This window comes from Lissotriton helveticus, chromosome 1_1, assembly GCF_964261635.1.
Source record: "Lissotriton helveticus chromosome 1_1, aLisHel1.1, whole genome shotgun sequence".
In the NCBI taxonomy this organism is placed as follows: domain Eukaryota; kingdom Metazoa; phylum Chordata; class Amphibia; order Caudata; family Salamandridae; genus Lissotriton; species Lissotriton helveticus.
Window position 1 is genome coordinate 1029573495 of NC_136057.1, and position 20592 is coordinate 1029594086.

The window sequence follows — 20592 nt, forward strand, 5'->3', positions numbered from 1 at the left end:
GAAGCAGATATGCTGTCCTAGCTACTGACTGGATATTTGTTTTACATGCCCTCGCGAAACCTGCCAAATCCGAATTCCAAAGAGGAGAAAACCACAAATTCAAACCCAAAGAGGAACTGAAAAACATGCCAGATATTTCTCACGTTCTTTTTTAGTATTTTAAAAAGCAGCCCAGTGTTCTGTTGAACAAAGAAAAAAGGCATGTCAATCGGTAAAAACATATAAATAAGAACTTGCTTTAATTTCACATTTTCATTTACAAAATATTTATATTTGTTAAACAGCAAGTGTAATTGTTTCTTCAAAAAATATTGGAAGTAAAATGTACTCTTTAAAACAAACTGTACAGTTCAAATGGGAAGGTCAGCTAAAGGCATGTGGAGAGGAATAGGATCCTTAAGAGAAAGGGCTACTGTCACAGGGAGACGCCACAAGGACCCTGGGAAGATGGACTTTTTCACGTAGAAGTAGAAATACAAAGTGCGGCAGAAATGGACCACCAATATTAATGAGATCAAAAAAGGTTTTCAGAAAATTGTTGAACATCTATGGCAAGAGGTCATTAATTTAAGATATTAATACGGGTTGCATGCAGGGGTCACCATTCTGCATGTTGGTAGGAAGAAAGAGTGAGGCTTCCTCCGTTATTCAGGATTTGCCGTTTACATATTAGCACCCTGGAAGTTAATACTTCGTCTGGTCTCCGTACATATGCAAACCCTTTTTCAATGTCCCTCTCTCTCTCAAGTCTGTGAGCCATACCAGATTAAACTGGAAGTTGGTTTACAGCTTACTTTGACCCCCAGCTTCTGAGATTTTCTAAGCATTTTCAAACAAAGCCCATGGAGATAGAGCGTTAGACAGAGCTTACTAAATTCAGTCGCACTTGGGTGAAAGACTATGTACAACTGAGAACTAACAATCCTTAAAGTCTGTCTTCACGATCTCACTCCCAGACAGGACTTTTACAGTCTCCGGCAGAAACAGGCGTTCTCAAGATCTGTCCAGATGCCTTCAATCGTCAAACCACTTGCTTCTCATGCCCGCTGTCGCAGCCTTAGGGTTCCCCAGTATTTTCTTCTTGTACTGCTCCACCAGCTGGTTGAACCGTGTCTCTGCCTTATTCAGTGTTGGTTTCTTCTTCTTTGCAGATGCCTGTAAGAGGAACATAACGCTGACACTTATGCATAACCATGACCTTTATGCATAATTCTGATAATCCAGACCCTTACCTTTTTTTTTTAACACTGAACCCTTACTTATTTCATTCTCTATTACTTGATGAAGCTTCATTTAATCATATACTAGTTTACAAGTTAGTTATATTCTTCTAAAATTTAAATTGGTTGTGAAATCGTTTGTTTACAACTTTGTTATTAGGGTATTAATGACCCTGGCTTCTTTAAAATGAGACCTATGAATTTCGATCTAAAACACCAACTATCCATATCCCTTCATCTTGCCCCTCGAAAACTGCCAGCGCATCATTTCCTCCCTTTTACAAATTAGCATATCCAGAGCCAATAGTTTAGTAGGGCACCTTCACAACTAACTGTAGATGTATCACTTCTGAGGATAAAGACTAAAGAGGAGCTTTTCAGAAGTATATGTTGAGGTGCCACTTCATCTAGCGGGTGGTTCTGCAGATGATCCCGACAGACCAGACGGAGACCAGAAAGGTCCAAGCTGTATACATGCCATTAATAAATAAGTGAATGCATTTTTGATCTATGTCTCAATTCATAGTAGGGGACATATAGACGTCACATGCCAGAAAGGATGTATTTATCATCAAACAATAGAACTGTAAAACTATAACCTTAAATAAATGCTAGAAAAGACAAACCACGCTGCTACTACGGTTTGGTCTCTAGGTAACTGAAATGAGTTAGGCGAGCAAACAAAAATCATCTCTGTATCCTGATAGCCCAGGAAAAAAACAATTCTAGTCTAATTTTCAAACACATGACACTTCACAACTGTACCAGGAATCTATGACCTTGTGTGCCAAGTCACATGAAGTGAACAAAAAAGGGGCAGGGATGGGTCCCCCTACTTTCGGTATGTACTTTACGCACCCGACTACCCAAGCAAAAAGTGTCACTTGCCTGTTTCATGGGCGGCTTCTCCACCCTTCTTTGGCTGTGCTGTGGCTTCAGTTTCTTCGGTGGAGGTTGCTGGAGCTTTCCCTGATCCCGTTTCCTGAACAGAAAATGGTAACCAGTTGTTGGATCCCAGCTTAACATACATAACAAAAGTAGTGGAAACTGGATCCACGCTACATTGCTGACAACTCTCCAACCTGGCACTCAGGGTTTCTCATTCAAGTTCAAGAAACACATAGCTAAAATCTTAAAATTATAGGGGCCCCGTGTCTAGAGTGTCTCCATCAGCCTGACAATTGCGAAAACACATTAAAATAACTGATTATGCAGACAGTCTAGAAGACCGAATATAATGTTACAACCATTTTCCAGCTCTCAAGACATTAAGCTGGCAACATCAGCTTCTTCTGTAGTTCACATACCTGATTTTAGGCCCCCTGTGAGAAGGAAGAATTTGCACCTTCCGCCGTTTCTTCCCATCTGCCATCTCCTCATGCTCCACCTCCTCTTTTGACTGGAATCCTGACCACGACCTGTGCTGCAATACTCCAGCAACAGGTCTAGTTGCCTGGGCTTTAGGCAGTGCCACCTGATCCTTCACTTTTTCCACTTTTTGAGTAAGAGTCTGGGTCTTCATAGGTCCCACTGAATCCTTTGCAGACTGCCCTTGCGTTTTTAGGAATCCTTCATGTCCTACTGTTTGGCTCGCTGGACCACCCTTCTTCTGTGCTGGACCACTGACCGGTCTCTTGATGCCTCCTTTGGCAGCATCAGCATTCAGCTTGCTTGTTTTCAATGGGATGTCTGATATTTTTTCACTCTTTTGAACGTGCTGCTTCGGTCTCAGTTTCTCCTGCAACAAAACAAAATGGACAATAAGTAACTTTAATTGTGAAAGAAAACCTTAGAGACATCTGGACACATTAATTATTACTAAATTACAAGGACATCACAAATTGCTTAGTTTGAAGTAACAAAGTCCTTGATTTCGATGAAAGCTAAAAGCACACCCTGAATGATCTGATATACCAAGTTAGGGTCTGTTCTTGCCAGCACCACATCCAGGAAAACATGCCCAACGTGAAGGAGTGTGAATAAGTTATTGTAAGTCTCTGAATCCAGAGGAAGAATCCAAGCAAAGATGACGAAAATGTAACCATTTATACAACGTAGAGTGGAGTTTGAAACCAAATACATGGATCTTTTTCAAATTTGCCCCAACTCATGAACCTGTAATGGAGAAACTCTAGCCTGAGATTAGACCAAGTTTGAGATTTTGCTATTGTTAGCCTAAAGTTTCAAAGAAAAGATTTCAACAATGTATTCAACATGGTATATAATGATTTAGGAAAAGAGCTAGCTAATAACATCTGGCATACGATTTGGAAGAGAACAGGGAGTGCCTCAATGAGCATTCAAAACAGAAAGCAAACACACACTGATAAACTGATAGTAAACAGATAGTATCTGACCCTGCCCCAGCCACGATTACGTGCTTTCAGGAAGGGAGTCACGACTATGTCTCAGAAGAGAGATGAGCATGAACATTCTTGCACAGATTATGTTACACAGCTGACAGCAGCGCATAAAGCTGGAAACATAAGTAAAGGCAGGATTCAGTAAGTATAAACACTATGGGGCACTACTCTCTGGAATGGAAGTGGTGTGTTTGAACCATTAAAACTGGTGTCACTAATGGCAGAGCTTAATAAACGTGTCTTCCAATCCCTACATCAAACATGCAAGACAGCACTGTTCTTGAAAAAACGACTTACTCTGTTACCAAATTATCAGTGCTTGAAAGTCACTAAATAATAGATTTTTGAAAATCTCGAGTTTATTTGCATGCCAAATGTGCAATACACTAGTCACAGCTAAAATAAGATACAAATAAATGATGCAGCCTTGGAAGCCGTATTTTGGATTACATAAGGAATGTAACATGGAATGTAACAAGGACTAATAGGTTGATAGGTGTACAAAGTGTATGGTTTACATAAGTCGGAGTCATGCTGGTTTACAAAGAAAATAAAACGGTCTAGGTTGGAAAGAAGTTTAGCCACTAGAAGATCAGCGAGCTTGGAGGCTGTAAGATGTGCAGACTGGATCCTAAACTCTCCATCTCATTTAAGAAACAAAATAAACTTGGAATAGAAGTGGTGTGGTAAGGCAACACATTTAAGTAATTTGCTTATCACTGCATTGAATTAATGCAATGTTTGTATTTTTATATAGTGAAAATAAGTGTTTTATAACCAAATGGCAAAGGTGGGACATTTACCATGGAGAGGGGAAGTGTTATCCAAAGTAGGTCCAACATAAGTGTGTGCACAGGTACACATTGTACAGGTAGTTTTCCCCTGTGCCTCTGACTGTAGATCATATAATAAACAAAAGGGGGGAGTGAGAGGAGAAGTGGATTCTGTCTCCCCTAGAGGTATGTATAAACAAAAAGGAATCCACAAGGGTGGGTTTGGTGATCCCTACAGTGGTGGGGAGCAACCAGTGTTGTTTAAATACCCCTCACACACCAAAAGGCCCCTTGGTGTCATGCTTCATCATCGGGGTCTTCGCAAACCTCTACGGAATGCGGCGTGCTACGACTGACGACTACGCAGGAGCACTAACATTTGAACTATGTGTTGGTGTGTGTGGGTAAAATAGTGTGAGTGGTGAGGTGAGTGAAAAAATTAAAAAATACCTGGCGCGTGGGTTTCCAAACAACTTTATTCAGTCCCCGGCTGGTATCATTAAAAAGTGCTAGGGAGGTAGTCTTGTCTATTAAGGGTAAGACTAACTCACAAGTGCGTTGTCGACATGTTTCGGAGTTAAAAAACTCCTTCTTCAGGACAAGGATATGCACTAACTATCCTCACCTTACTCACATGGGTGTAAATATAAAAGTGTGCTCTACAAAAATAAGTCTAGGTGAAATGTACCTATCTGTTTTTTATTTAAGTTCGTTGCGCCCAATTGGCGAAAATACTGAACCTGTGAAGGAACAAAAAGGTCACAATAAACCAAAATGTAGAAAAAAGGGTGTAATTACACAACAGGGTAAAAAAGGAACCAAATGTGGTCCAGGAACCCTAGGAATTAAAAACAGACAAAACAAATAGACAGGGACACACATGGATTGTTTTTCATCATCAGGTGTTATACTCTGGAAAAAATGATTGAAAGGCATGCCCGAAGTAAAATTGTAGCTTACTTAAGAAAATGGGTCTAATAACCTCGTGAGCCAGGTGCGTAGTGTTGGGGGTCTCCTGTCCTGCCCACTTTGGCAACCTATAGGGTGTTGAAGCAATCAGGCTATTAGGATCAAAGATGATACATCCAGACCTAAGAAGGAGAAACACCCATCACATACACACACACTCACTCACGGTTACAGCAGTGCCTGCTTGGCTTCTCTCCCTCAACGCGGCTCCGACGAAGTGTCGGTTCTGTGAGAGGTTGCCCAATTTATATTGTCCCCGTGATAGGTTAATTGCCCCTTGATTGGAAAAGGAAATGCCCAAAGATGGATGTGGTCATTGAGTTTTCCTGGTGCTGCGCGTGTTGACTGGGCGCGTCCACGGGAAAAGAACGGGGCAAAAGCAGAGGGATAACGCTAACCGTCGGCGCCTGCGCCGAACGGTAGTAGCTGCGGAGGTGCCCGGCCTTCCCAAAGGGGATGGTTAGCGCATGCGCGGGTAGTTGTAGATGGATGCTACTTCAGTTAAGAAGCGCTGCGCGGCAAATCGGGCATGTGCAGAGGGATAACGCTGCCCGTCGGCGCCTGCGTCGAACGGTAGTGTCTGCGGAGGTGCCCGGCCTTCCCAATGGGAATGGTTTGCGCATGCGCGGGTAGTTGTAACCATTAGTTCCAATGAACTCACGGTCAATAGACTCTCCTTATACAAATTCTAGTCTATTATGTTCGATTTAATTTGGTTTGGTTCAATTTCTAGAATAAAATGGAAAATGAAGGTGACAATTAGGGAGGAAGAACTAAACTCGTAATGAGTTTGCTGGGAAAAGCGCAATAAGCGCTAGGCTGAGGTAATTCTTAGGTTATATCAGATATATCTTTTAACGTAATTGGCTCCATGGGATGGAGTCATTCAACCCAATAGTATCTGAGCCCAAACGGAAGACCCATCGCTGTTCCTTCTCAAACAGACCCCTGTCAGAAGGTAATTGTTCAATGACAGTCCAATGTATCTCGTTCACACAATGTTGTGCCTCAAGGAAATGCGATGCCATTTTTGTCGTCTGTTTTTTACACCTCACATTGCTTTTGTGCTCATTGATCCTGGTCTTGACAGCGCGTGTAGTCATCCCTACATATTCCTTACCACAAGGACATGTGATCAGATACACAACATTTTTGCTGTTACAATTTGTGAAGGCACGTTGGTCCCATTTGGTGCCATTCCTGAATACAAGGCTGAGGCTTCTTTCTGTGAGGTGACAGTTGTTGCAGTTACCACATGGGTGGTGTCCATGGAGACCCTGCAGTCTCGTCTGTTGGACCGCCTGGGTGCGAGGTCTGGTATGCACCAGGATATCTTTCAGGTTTTTTCCTGAAGTAGCATCCATCTACAACTACCCGCGCATGCGCTAACCATCCCCTTTGGGAAGGCCGGGCACCTCCGCAGCTACTACCATTCGGCGCAGGCGCCGACGGTTAGCGTTATCCCTCTGCTTTTGCCCCGTTCTTTTCCCGTGGACGCGCCCAGTCAACACGCGCAGCACCGGGAAAACTCAATGACCACATCCATCTTTGGGCATTTCCTTTTCCAATCAAGGGGCAATTAACCTATCACGGGGACAATATAAATTGGGCAACCTCTCACAGAACCGACACTTCGTCGGAGCCGCGTTGAGGGGGGAGAAGCCAAGCAGGCACTGCTGTAACCGTGAGTGTGTGTGTATGTGATGGGTGTTTCTCCTTCTTAGGTCTGGATGTATCATCTTTGATCCTAATAGCCTGATTGCTTCAACACCCTATAGGTTGCCAAAGTGGGCAGGACAGGAGACCCCCAACACTACGCACCTGGCTCATGAGGTTATTAGACCCATTTTCTTAAGTAAGCTACAATTTTACTTCGGGCATGCCTTTCAATCATTTTTACCAGAGTATAACACCTGATGATGAAAAACAATCCATGTGTGTCCCTGTCTATTTGTTTTGTCTGTGTTTTTAATTCCTAGGGTTCCTGGACCACATTTGGTTCCTTTTTTACCCTGTTGTGTAATTACACCCTTTTTTCTACATTTTGGTTTATTGTGACCTTTTTGTTCCTTCACAGGTTCAGTATTTTCACCAATTGGGCGCAACGAACTTAAATAAAAAACAGATAGGTACATTTCACCTAGACTTATTTTTGTAGAGCACACTTTTATATTTACACCCATGTGAGTAAGGTGAGGATAGTTAGTGCATATCCTTGTCCTGAAGAAGGAGTTTTTTAACTCCGAAACATGTCGACAACGCACTTGTGAGTTAGTCTTACCCTTAATAGACAAGACTACCTCCCTAGCACTTTTTAATGATACCAGCCGGGGACTGAATAAAGTTGTTTGGAAACCCACGAGCCAGGTATTTTTTAATTTTTTCACTCACCTCACCACTCACACTATTTTACCCACACACACAAACACATAGTTCACATGTTAGTGCTCCTGCGTAGTCGTGAGTCGTAGCACGCCGCATTCCGTAGAGGTTTGCGAAGACCCCGATGATGAAGCATGACACCAAGGGGCCTTTTGGTGTGTGAGGGGTATTTAAACAACACTGGTTGCTCTGACTGTAGATCATCACAAAAGGTACACTCTTGTAATACAACTCTGGTAAATAGCCCTCCTCCTGAGTACAGCCAAGAGACCTGGGGCAATAGTAATCTATCAATGTACCTGCTTGCACTGCAAGGAACAGTGATGCTTCCAACTTGTGCTGAACAAATTAAAGCTTCTGTAATATGCTTTTGTAATGTGGAAAATGCATGACCTCTCAAAAGCAACAGCATTGCAAGCCAATACTAAAGCAAATAAATACTAAACTTGCCTGCTCGTATTAAGCTCAGCACGCGGAAGTAGGAGAAGTGAGAAATGATATCTTTTTAAAAGTTCCAGATTTTCTTTTCACCATTCGCACTGCAAGATCATTTTAATTTTAATCAAATCCAGGCAAGCTGGAAAATGTACCCTATTCTATGCAAGCTTACTTTTTGCGACAAATTGTTGACTAAATCACAATTTTCACACATACTTCAAAAAGCTGCAATGTTTGCTGTAAAACACCAGGAAAGTTGCAAAGAAATTGCATCTTCGTGCATCCCTACAGACCAGCTCTCAAGGATAAACTCAGAATCTTACGACAACTTCTGGAAGAACAGAAACTGGTGCATAGGTAGGTTAATAAACAAGTATTTGCAATGCAATAGGTCTCGCATTTGGAATAGTTTGAGCTCTTGGCATTGTGATTGACAATGGCTTTTATTTATGTGTTGGTTTTTAAAACATAAATAAAAGGCATTATCATTTACATTGCCAATAGCCTAAACTCTCGCAAATGCGAGACCTATTGCATTGCAAATGCTTGTTTGTAAGTCTGTTAAACTCTCTAAACCCCTCTGACGTATTGTATGTAGACTTTACTCCTCTTAGAATGCATTGCCCCTTTCTCGGCCCATAGAGTTTTTGTTTCCCTCACTTGTGCTTGGTGTTGTCACGCACTTTCTGCAATCAATCGCTTCTCATGCACTTTCTGGAATCAATCGCTTCTCATGCACTTTCTGGAATCAATCGCTTCTCATGCACTTTCTGGAATCAATCGTTTCTCATACACTTTCTGGAATCATTCCCTTCTCTCTATGTAGCTGAAGTTGTGACCCCCCTCCCCCTGCAGTTGTTGTTACACATGTTTCCTGCCTCCCAGAAGTTGTAGCACACTTCCCCGCCCCTCTCCCCCGTTCCCTCTCTCTCGGCACTGATCCTCTGCTGAGCTGTACACATCCCATACCAGGCGGGGCTGGCGCAGCAGCGCGGTGACCTGAAGAGAGCTGCTCTGCTGGGACTGTCACTCTTCGCGCCACTCTCACAGAAGGGCCAGCCCAACAGCGTCCCCTCTCAGTGTGACATCAGCAGTGACCCCTCTGTGTCACTTTGCCATCAGGATTCCCTCTTTCTCCCACTCGGCCAGCACTGCCCCCCCTTTAACCCCCTTGTCTGTGGCCCTCCTTACCTTCCACAGCAGTGCCCCCCCGCCCCCCATGGAGAACTGCCGTTCATGGATCAGGAGAACGCCCTCATTTCTGGTGAACTTCTCTCTCCTGACTGAAGCTCTCGTTGCGGCAGGTAAGAGAGGACATATGTGGGGGTGAGTATGGAACCTGAGATGTCAAGGGGCCAGGGGCCCGTGGGAGGACTTGGGGGTAGGGGGGTGGGGTCTCGGTAGTGAGTGCCGAGTTCCTATGGGGCTCATATGGTGACAGTGTGTGATGTGGGCGGGTGATGGGCTACCGGGGATGAAGGAGTAGAGTTGAGGGGATGTGCGGATATTGCTGTAGGTCATGCGCTTTCATGGGCTGAGGTATCAAGGGGATGTCCTACGTCAGCAGGAGGCTGGCATGTCGAGGGGCTTCCAGAGGACAAGAGGCGGGTGATCAACTGCTGTGAATTCCCAAGTTCTGGGGTTTGTAGAATAGCATCAAAGGAGTGTTAAAAAGCGTAGAGGCGTTGCAGGGATCTGCGAGAGGGTGGATGCAGTTGAGGTCTTTAAGAGTCGAGGGGCTGTGCCCGCCAATTCTCAAGTGTTAGGAAAGATTTAGTCATTTTCCTTTCAAAGTCACACTGCGGACTGGGGGTACGGGAAGGGGGTGTGGGAGGGTGAGACATGTAGAGGTAAAAGAATCGGGAGGCAGTATGCTCTGCCTCCAGAGCCAGAGTTTGGTTGTCGGGTTTTGAAACACTGCAACAAGTGTTCCCTCAGCCCTTTATTTTCCTCCCCGCGCCCCCTCCCCTTACTGAGCAGCTCGGATCGATATACCAGTTTTGTCTGCTTCGCTCTCTACGAACCTGCCCTGTGTTTCCAAGTGATAAAGTTGCCTTTGTCTTACTTTGACGAGTTAGATAACATCGGTGAAAAGGTTATTTCTTTTACTCTGCCGAGGACAGCATGCATAGCAGCAACATTTTAGAAGAGTTAAAGGGAGTGTGTAGTAAAAATAAAAACAAGAAAACAGCAACGAGAGCAGCGTCGGAACGTGACGAGCTCCAAAGTATGGCCAGACCGCCCTTTTCCCTTTTCGTAAAATGACGGGTGGGGCGCGTTGTGCCTGCCTGCAGCCCTGCTCTCCTTTTGGGACGGCCCATCTGGACTGGATCACGGCTTGTTTAGATAACACGCCTACTTAGATAGGAAAGTGCCTCACGACAGCCGTGAAGCAAACGATACAGTCCAGAGGGGCCGTCCCAAAAGGCGAAAGGGCAGCGGCTACAAAACTCGATTTCCAATGGCAGGCGACGCAAGCCAGTGTAATTGGGGGGCGGGGCTTCAAACCCCCTTCTGAAATATGCTCTCACAAAATCTCTCGCTGAGCGAGCAGCGCTTTGCTCTGCAACGCCAGGCGAGACCTAAAAATTAAAATAAAAAGATGACGGGAGATGGATGCAGCAAATATGTTTTGACCTTTTTTTTTATAATTATCTTAACATCACAATGTTAAGAGCATCCTCATATTTAAAATAAGGAAAACTGTCCAAAAGTACTTCCGGTGTCTAATACTCAGCTAAAGTGTCTTATTCATGTCACATAAAATGAGCTTTGAACATGACCGTCACCATCAACAAACCTTTACCTTTTTAGTAGATTAATTTGCACCATGGCAGAGCCACTAACGCACAAGTTACTACTTGTGTAACGATATATCTGTAAGAGACATTAGTTAGTATTAGATTCCTTACCTTAGAATATCCCCAGGCGTCAGACTGGATCCGGAAATTTTTGCGTAGCAGTACCCTTGCGCGTCGGTAGGCGTCGTCTGCGGCTCCTCGTCCGTCGTCGGCGTCGTGGGCGCCGTGATGACGTCGTCGGAGTACTTAGACGCCGCCTCCGCGTGCTGACGTCAGTTCTTAGACACAGCTTTTCCGTGCCAGAAACGCAGAGCCATGTTAAAAACCAACACTGGTGCCATTGAAACTAGGGCCCTGAAAGGGGACAAACCTAACCCTAGATATTGGTTCGCAGAACGGGGAGGATGGGTGGGTCGGTAAGGAATCTAATACTAACTAATGTCTCTTACAGATATATCGTTACACAAGTAGTAACTTGTGCATCTGAAAGAGACGCGTTAGTATTAGATTCCTTACCTTAGAATAGATACCCCAGCAATATCTACCCCGGTGGTGGGTCTGCGAACCAATAATCACACCAGAAAGTCTCGGAGGACGGAACGGCCAAAGAAGCCATTCCTCCGGACTTGGCTGTCCAGGCAGTAGTGTCTTGCAAACGTGTGCAGCGATGCCCACGTAGCTGCCTGGCAGATGTCTTGTAAGGGCACACCCCTGCCCAGGGCAGTGGTAGCCGCCGTCGCTCGGGTAGAATGAGCCCGCAATCCAGCAGGAGGCTCCTTCCTAGCCAAGGAGTAGCATGCCTGGATACACAGGATGATCCACCGGGAGATGGTCCTCTTGTGCACTGCTTTCCCCTTCTTCGCGCCCACGTAACCAACAAAGAGTTGGTCATCCACCCGGAACTGGCGTGTGCGATCCAAGTAGAATGAGAGCGCACGTTTTGGGTCCAGACGGCGGAGCCGCTCTTCCACTTTAGAGGGATGCGGTGGCGGGAACAAGGTTGGCAAGGTGATAGACTGCCTGATGTGGAAGGCCGTGACAACCTTGGGCAGGAAAGAAGGTTTGGTACGCAGCACCACTTTGTCCAGATGGACAGAAAGGAAAGGTGGAGTACAAGAAAGGGCCTGGAGCTCACTCACTCTCCTGGCAGAGGTGATGGCAACCAGGAAAGCAGTCTTCAAAGTTAGAAGGCGAAGAGGACAGTTGTGAAGTGGCTCAAAGGGAGCGCACATCAGGAATGTAAGAACCAGGTTCAAGTCCCACTGAGGCATCACAAAAGGAACAGGAGGAAACGTGTGTGTGATGCCCTTAAGAAATCTATTAACAATAGGGGACTTGAACAAAGAAGGTTGATCAGGCAGCCGGAGAAAGGCTGAAAGGGCAGAAAGGTAGCCCTTGATAGTGCCCAGAGCAGAGCCCTGCTGGGCAAGAGAAAGAAGGAAGAGAAGGACCTCAGAAAGAGGGGCATTGAGGGGATCCACAGCCTTTGCTGTGCACCATGCCACAAATCTGTTCCACCTGCAGGCGTATACCGACTTTGTGGAGGGACGCCTGGCTGCCAGAATGATGTTACAAACTTCAGGAGGCAAGTCAAATGGCCTCAACTGTCGCCGCTCAATCTCCAAGCATGGAGGTGGAGACTGGACAGGTTCGGGTGGAGGACCGTCCCCTGCTGCTGCGACAGAAGGTCCTCCTGAAGAAGCAGACGAACCAGGGGATCGACTGACATACTGAGTAGTTCTGGATACCAGTACCTTCTCGCCCAGTCCGGAGCCACAAGGATGACTTGGGCCCGGTCGCGCTTGATCTTCTTCAGCACTCTGGGCAGAAGTGGTATAGGCGGAAAGGCGTACAACAGACCGCAACTCCACTCGCGACGAAAAGCGTCTCCGAGCGAGTGCCGCCTTGGAAATTCCAACGCGCAGAACTGATGACATTGCGCGTTCTCGTCGGTGGCGAATAGATCTAACCAAGGCTCTCCCCATCGCTGAAAGAGGCCTTGCGCCACGTCCGAGTTCAGACGCCATTCGTGATCCATCATGCACCGACGGCTGAGCTCGTCCGCCCTGGCGTTCAGAGAACCTGCCAGGTGTTGAGCCACCAGGGTCACGCCCTGGCGTTCCAGCCATTGCCAAAGGAGAAGAGCCTCTTGACAAAGGATCCACGACCCCACCCCGCCTTGTTTGTTGCAGTACCACATGGCGGTGGTGTTGTCCGTGAACACCTGCACTACACTCCCCCTGACAGAGGGGAGGAATGCCTTCAGTGCCAGACGAATCGCCCTGAGCTCCAACAGGTTGATGTGGAGCCGGGTCTCCGCCGGAGACCAGAAGCCTCTGATCTCCGCCTCTCCCATGTGGCCTCCCCAGCCTTGGAGGGACGCGTCCGTCACAACTACGTGCTCCGGTTGGGGAAGGGAGAGGGATCTGCCGCTGACCCATATCGCGGTCCGTAAGCCACCACTGTAGCTGTCTCGCAGTTCCCTCCGAGATCAGGACGTTGTCGGATAGGTTGCCCTGATGCTGGGCCCACTGAAACTTCAGGTCCCACTGCAGAGCCCGCATCCGCCACCTGGCGTGATGCACCAGCAGGATACAGGAGGCCATCAGCCCCAGAAGCCGCAGCGTCAACCTGACCGAAACCCGGGATAACGGCTGAAAGATGGGAATCAGAGCCTGAATATCCCGGACCCGCTGTTCGGGCGGATAAACCCGAAACCGCGCCGAGTCCAGAACCGCTCCGATGAAGAGGAGCTTCTGAGAGGGGCACAGGTGTGACTTCGGCACATTGATGGAGAACCCCAGCTGGTGCAGGAGGTCTGCCGTCGTCTGTAGGTGGCTGACTACCGTCTGGGGCGAGCCCGCCTTCAACAACCAGTCGTCGAGGTAGGGGAAGACTGAAACCCCTAACCTGCGCAGGTGAGCTGCGACCACCGCCATCACCTTTGTGAACACCCGTGGGGCGCTGGTAAGGCCGAAGGGGAGCACGGTAAATTGAAAGTGCTCGTGGCCAACCATGAACCGCAGGTAGCGCCGGTGGGCAGGCAGGACGGGGATATGAAAGTAAGCGTCCTGCAAGTCCAACGCTACCATCCAGTCTCCTGGGTCCAGGGCAGCCAGGACCTGAGCCTGTGTCAGCATCTTGAACTTCTCCTTCCGGAGGAAGCCGTTGACGTTCCTTAGGTCCAAGATAGGGCGTAGGCCCCCTTTGCCCTTCTTGGGTACCAGAAAGTAGTGGGAGTAGCAACCACACCCTACTTCTGGCCCAGGAACGCGCTCGATGGCCCCCTTGGCCAAGAGGGCCGTAACTTCCTCCTGCAGAAGTCGCAAATGATCCCCCGATACACAGTGGTTCTGCGGTGGCATGGATGGAGGAGTCGCCTCGAAGGGGAGGGAGTAGCCACTTCGGACGATTTGCAGCACCCACCTGTCCGATGTGACAGTGCGCCAGTGGAGGCGGTGATGGCGAACCCTGCCCCCCACTGGCGTCACATGGGCCTGAAAGCACGGACTAGGAGGGTTTTGAGGCGGATGCTGCGGGGGAAGGTGTGGACTGACCTCCCCGCTGCCCCTGACCGCCCAGACGGCGGTTCCCCGGGCCGCCACCGCGTTGGGTATTGCCCTGCGGAGCGTGGCTGGCGGCGTGTGTGGGCGCACCCCTTCCGTGGCTACGAAAGGAGTGAAAGGCAGCCGATTGCTGGCGCTGGCCCGAGAGGCCCAAGAACTTGGCCGTAGCCCTGGAGTCCTTAAAGCGCTCAAGCGCATGGTCTGCCTTGTCGCCAAAGAGGCGACGGCCATCGAACGGCATGTCCATGAGTGTGCTCTGGACATCAGCCGAGAAGTTGGCGGACCTCAGCCAGGCGTGGCGTCTGACCGCCACCGTCGTTGCCATCGCTCTACCTAGCGAGTCGGTGGTATCCAGCCCACACCTGATGGAATACTTGGCTGCATCCCGGCCCTCCACAAGGGCTTGGCCGAGTTTGGCCCGTACCTCCAACGGACACTCTGGCAGCACTTCCGCGACCTTATCCCACACAGAGTGGGTGTAACGTCCCAAGAGGCAGGCGGTGTTGGAAGACCGCAGGCCTAGACTAAGGGATGAGAAGATCTTCTTCCCATACTGGTCATACCTCTTGGATTCCCTGTCCGGCGGGGCCGACGGGAATGCGGTCTGGGAATTGGAGGCCTGGATGACCAGGCTCTCGGGGGTAGGGTGGGAGGACAGGAAACATGGGTCGCCCGGGGCTGGGCGGTGGCGTCTGGCCACGTTCCTATCTACGGGCGAACCCGTAGCAGGCTTGGACCAAGTGCCCAGAAGAACGTCGGTCAAGGCCTCATTAAAGGGCAGCAGAGGCTCGACTGCGGTTTAAGGACCTCAGTGAGGAGGTTAGTCCTCACGGCCGCGACGGGGAGCTCAAGGCCCAAGGCCTTGGCAGCCCTCATCAGCACCACACTATAGGTTGCCCCCTCCTCCGAAGCCACGGTAGGAGGGGAGACAAAACCAGTGTCTGGAGAGGTGTCCAGGCCACTGGCCTCCCCAAGGTCTCCTGTCCAGTCCTCAGGAGACTGACACTCCCTGGTCAGAGGGTCCTCAGACCCCTCCCAGTCCTCTTCATCACCCATCTCCTGAAACTCAGGGTTCTCAACTAATGGGGCCTGATCATAAAAGTGAAATTCACCAAACGACGTCTGGAGCAGCGCCCATCGGGGCCGTCCCGACGGCGGACCAGGAACGAAGGTGGAACCAGGGACGGCGCCGCCCGAGGACGGCGCCGGAGGCGACACCTGCGGGTCCGACGCCGGGGAGGTCGTAAGATCCACAGGCGACAAACCAGATCCTGAAGGAGGTCCAGCGGCGTCCTGCGGCGCCGCGACAACTGAACCCCCCGGCGCCGGGCCCGAAGGCGCCGGCGGCGTCGGGATAGGGGGGGACCTGCGGCGCCGGGCCCGAAGGCGTTGGCGGCGTCAGGGCCGAAGCACCCGACGGCGTCGGGGCTGGAGCCGCCGACCCGCTAGGGGCCCCAGACGGGTCCGCTGGGCCCGAAGGCGCCGCGGAGCCCGCCGGAGGAGTTTCCTCATGGCGTTCAGCCCAGGGAGCGGAGGGTGTGGAGCTGCACGCGGCACCCGCGACTCCGACGGAGCCGCGTGGGTGGTGTCACCCGAACCCCCGGCCGCATCGTGCGAGCGTCGGGGGGAGTCCGAAGAGCGATGACGCCGCTTGGACTTCTTGTGCCTCTTACCTGACAACGACTTCGACCCGGAGGAGTGCGGCCTACCCTCGGAACTGTGGTGGCTCCGAGCCCGCGACCTGTCCCTCGACCTCCCATGGGATCGGGACCTCTCACGGCGCGGGACCGACTGCCGGAGTTCGAGTCGCCTGCGGGACCGCTCCCGCCTGGCTTTCGAAGAGAGGGCCCGGCAGTCGGAGCAGGCCTCGTCGTCGTGGTCGACGCCTAGACAAGATAAACAGTCGCGGTAAGGATCCGTGACCGACATCAGGCTGTCGTAATCGTCACAGTGCTTGAAGCCGGGCATCCCTACGGCACCGTACGGAGTCGAGAGATTCCGAGGACAATCAAAAAGTGATCAAAAAAGTTAGTCAAAAATTGACTAGGGTTACTGCTTTTTCCAGATCTGCGCTTGCTGGCGCGGAAAAACTGACGTCAGCACGGGGAGGCGGCGTCCAAGTACTCCGATGACATCATCACGGCGCCGACGACGGACGCGGAGCCGCAGACGACGCCTACAGACGCGCAAGGGTACTGCTACGCAAAAATTTCCGGATCCAGTCTGACGCCTGGGGATATTCTAAGGTAAGGAATCTAATGCTAACGTGTCTCTTTCAGATATAAAAATCAAGAATAGGCTCATTTAGTATAAACTGTGCCATTTCTGGATGAAGACCAGTGGGACGTTATTCAGGGCATCTCCTGCAGAAAAAGAAGATGATGCATCCACAGAGGCCAATAAAATCTCAGCTGGCATGTCTCATTCTAGTATGGATAAATCATAATTTGTGAATTCTCCTCCCAACCGTTTAGTTAAAGCTTCCACTCAGTGTACATGCTTTGACACCTGAACATGTGCAAACCCGCTCATCCTATTCAGAGGGATAAGAGACAGAGTACTAGTTCTGCTGCAAGTCCAATAGTAGGCCTGGCAGGAAGGAGGCCTCTTAATTAATGTTTGCTGAATAAAATAGGATAATTTCTAATGCTGTATTATGACTCCCCTCAACATCAAAAGTCTTAAAGGGTAACAAGTTACTTTTTATGTAGCAAATCACATTCTAACATGCAAATCAGACACAATAATCCCTTCCAATAGCCTCTGAAAAGCAGGCTACAATATCCAGCAGCCATTCCCTCTAGAAAAGATTGATGTTCATAGACCCTGTCGCAGAGTTGCCACTTTAAGCCAGCAAATGGACTCTTGCATTCTACATTCAACACCCAAGACATCACAGGAGCAGTCTAAGAAAATAATATTATTGACTGGATTTTTGGGAGGAGACAAGAGCAAGAGAATATCCCTACTTTATAGAGCCCCGCAGCAGGTGTCAAGGATGAGTGTTAATTAAGAAGGGCCATGCAGACCTCGAAAATTAGAAGTACTAACATTCCTCTAGAGAAGAGATCCTCTATCAACACTGAAGACTTGCAGCAGAGAACATATCCACTGTGTGCCTTCAAGCAATATAGCAGTAACAAGCCATTCCAGGACCCAAGACTCCCTTGACCTACCCACTTGGTCATCAATACACAATCACTGCACTTATGTACAGCGAGTGGTCACACAGTAAACAAAAGGCTAAGAAGCATCAACCAAAAAACTCTCTCTCAAGTGACGCACCACTATTTCTGAATCCCTAGGTGAATGTTTCTGATATAATGGCAGACAAAAAAGACTAAGTGATTAAAAAGAACAAATAAAAAGTAGCATTAAACTTGAAATGAGCCCAAAAGTACACCTCAAACATCACCGAAAAACCTGAAAGAATATATGGAGTTAGAATTCAACAAGCTACACAAGGCTGGCAGAAAAGTGCTGACTGAATGTGATGCTTAAAAAGTAAATCATGATGGAACACTTTAAAATGCAGTGTCTCACAGAAAAACAGCCCAAGATTTCTGGGATCGTTCTCTCTACAAGATATTTATAAATAAGGAATCTTTATGTCTTTCGAGTTTTGGATATCCAAAGAAGAGATGGGTTTCAAGGATTCTATCTTAGGAATAACCAGTACCAAAGTAACAGAACCCCAGTAAAGCAAAACTACTTTGAGGCAATTAACCTGAAGAGTTCGCTCAAGGAAAGGAACGTGCTCCACCTATAACAAATAACAATTTTGAGGGCGAGCAAAGTCTCTCACTGATGCAAGAGAAATCAAAACTACTTTTGGAGCAAAGTCACCATCTACTGGGCAGGGGACAGCCTAGCAGTTAGTTTGATGGTAAGCTCTTTCTAGGCTGGCATTGGGTCCTTTGTTACTTTCTTAAAGCAGCGTCCCACTACCTTAAATGAGAAAAACTGCATTGGTGTTTGTGAGAAAGTGCCTCATTTGCATGGTTAGTGCCACACTTTTTACCTGGTTTTGATGTTGTTTCAAATGTGGTGCACAGGTCCCTGCCATCCAGGCCCCGTGACAGTGCTCCCTCACTAAAACAGTCACCCCCTTTAGCAGGCCTCACAGCCCTAAGGCAGGGTGCACTATACTACAGGTGAGGGCATATCTGCATGAGAACATGTGCACCCACAATATTGGGCAACTTTTCCCAATATTGTAAGTGCCAGTGGAGCCATAGAGAGTACGTGGGCTGGGAACTTGACAACTTGAGTTCCACAACACTATGATGGCTTCACTGAATTTAGGAATGTTTGGTACCAAACTACTCCTTTCAATAAATCCACACCAATGCCACTGTTAGATTTATTTTTCCATGTACACAGAGGGCATCTGAGAGGTGCCCCCTGAATCCTTAAGAACACTGGTGTGGTCTCTGACCGGCAGCGGGCAGACAGCCACCACCAGACATGTTTCTGAACCCCTGGGCAGAGAGCCCCCCTTCTCTGGGACAAGAAACTATGCACATCCTGGGCAGAGGTTTCATGCCTCCTCCCCCAGGATGTCCCAGTGCTCCAAGACGAAAGCTTCAAAGGCCTGCCGCCTTTGTAATGAGACCCCCAGCCTCTGCTGCCAGCAGCAGATGGCAGCTCCTGGTTTACGCTACCACATTGGGCAGGGGGTGGGAGCGAGATGTATCACAATGTTCAGTCCCCGTCATCTTGATGATGGGGGGGGGGGACCCGTACAATCAGGGCTAGATCTATCCCCCACCCATAATAGAGGGGGTTGCCACCCCAGGTAAGCTGCCCATTGGCCCTACCTGCTACTCTCTTAAAATGCCGCCTAAATAATTTAGGGAGCTCCCCTAGACCGGACCTCGAGATCTGCGACAACCTAATAAGAAAGAAGACAACTTGCAGCAGAAGCCAGAAGAGAACAACTGCCTTGGCCCCAGCCCTACCGGCATGGCTTCAGCTTTGACAACCCTGCGACCTTTATTGCAACAACGTTTTAACGCCATTTTACCTTTCTGCTGCTTCTGCACATGACACATAACTGTTACTTTAGTTTTGAGCCTAGTAGAGTGTTTTGATTCACACGAGAATAATATGTTGTTACTCTGATATCAGCCTTGCTTGGTGAGCTGTGTCTGTACAGTGAGTGCTGAAGCCTTCAAGGATATCTCGACACAGTTGTTGGGAGGTCTGATCTTCGCACGTTCCTAGACATAACATACATGCAGCTGTGGCCAAATTCTGGCTTTAGGCGTGTTTTATATTGCTTTGCACAGAGCACACACACACACTTGATGGTGCTTCGCATGCAGAGAGCTGGTGGAAGATGATGTGATCCCTTACCACTAGGATCTGAGTTATGGGGCCGCTCTGCTAAAACCCAAAGAGACCTTCTTAGATATAATATAATATACTTTCTAGGGAGGGTGAGAATTAGGTGTTGTTTAACCTTCTTCGCTTTAGCATTTTAACATGCTTTCACCTTTTCTATTCTATGGACTAGTAACTATGTTGATTACTTTGTTTCTTATAATATGTTTGCTTGTGTTAGCTAAGATACTGCGCTTGAGAGCACTGCATTAGAAAATAAACATTTCAAATGTGCACGCGTCCTCATTTACTCCTTGTTCTGGATTGAAATGATTGTATGACGAAAGAGTGTTCATGTGTTCCACGTTACCTGGAGGTGTTCTAAGTCCATGTTCTGGTTTGTCTAAACATTGGGAGTTTGTAATAACCAATGAGACACTGTAGCTAGTCTGGTAGGGGATTTTGGGTACTAAGGTGAGTTTTGGCACACCCTAATTCACTGAGGTTCCAAGTCTCTATGCACAGTTCTGTATGAGAACGGAATCCCTGCGACATGGCGCCCAACTGTTGGTGGTCTTCTTACATGACACTTTAGTGCAACATTCAGTCCTTAACCCCTTCACTATTGTTTCCGGTTAACGGTGGTGTCAGACAAACCTACCTATATTTACATAGGTCTTTTTCAAGCTTGAATCTTTCTAAACGGTTTCCTTGAATTACTACCCAGTTGTGCTACAAAGTTTACTTTGTACCTC

General features: G+C 48.3%; 1 protein-coding gene across 1 annotated transcript in view; it reads right to left on the bottom strand.

Moving 5' to 3' along the window:
* Positions 1–222: 222 nt before the first annotated feature.
* RBM28 (RNA binding motif protein 28) overlaps positions 223–20592 on the bottom strand; it is a 168825-nt gene continuing 148455 nt past the window's right edge. The window contains exons 17-19 of the mRNA XM_078677774.1: positions 2528–2958; positions 2109–2202; positions 223–1155 (exon numbers count right to left, since the gene is read on the bottom strand). Coding sequence (XP_078533900.1) covers positions 1015–1155; positions 2109–2202; positions 2528–2958 — 666 coding nt within the window. The 3' untranslated portion in view covers positions 223–1014. The remainder of the gene's footprint in view (positions 1156–2108; positions 2203–2527; positions 2959–20592) is intronic.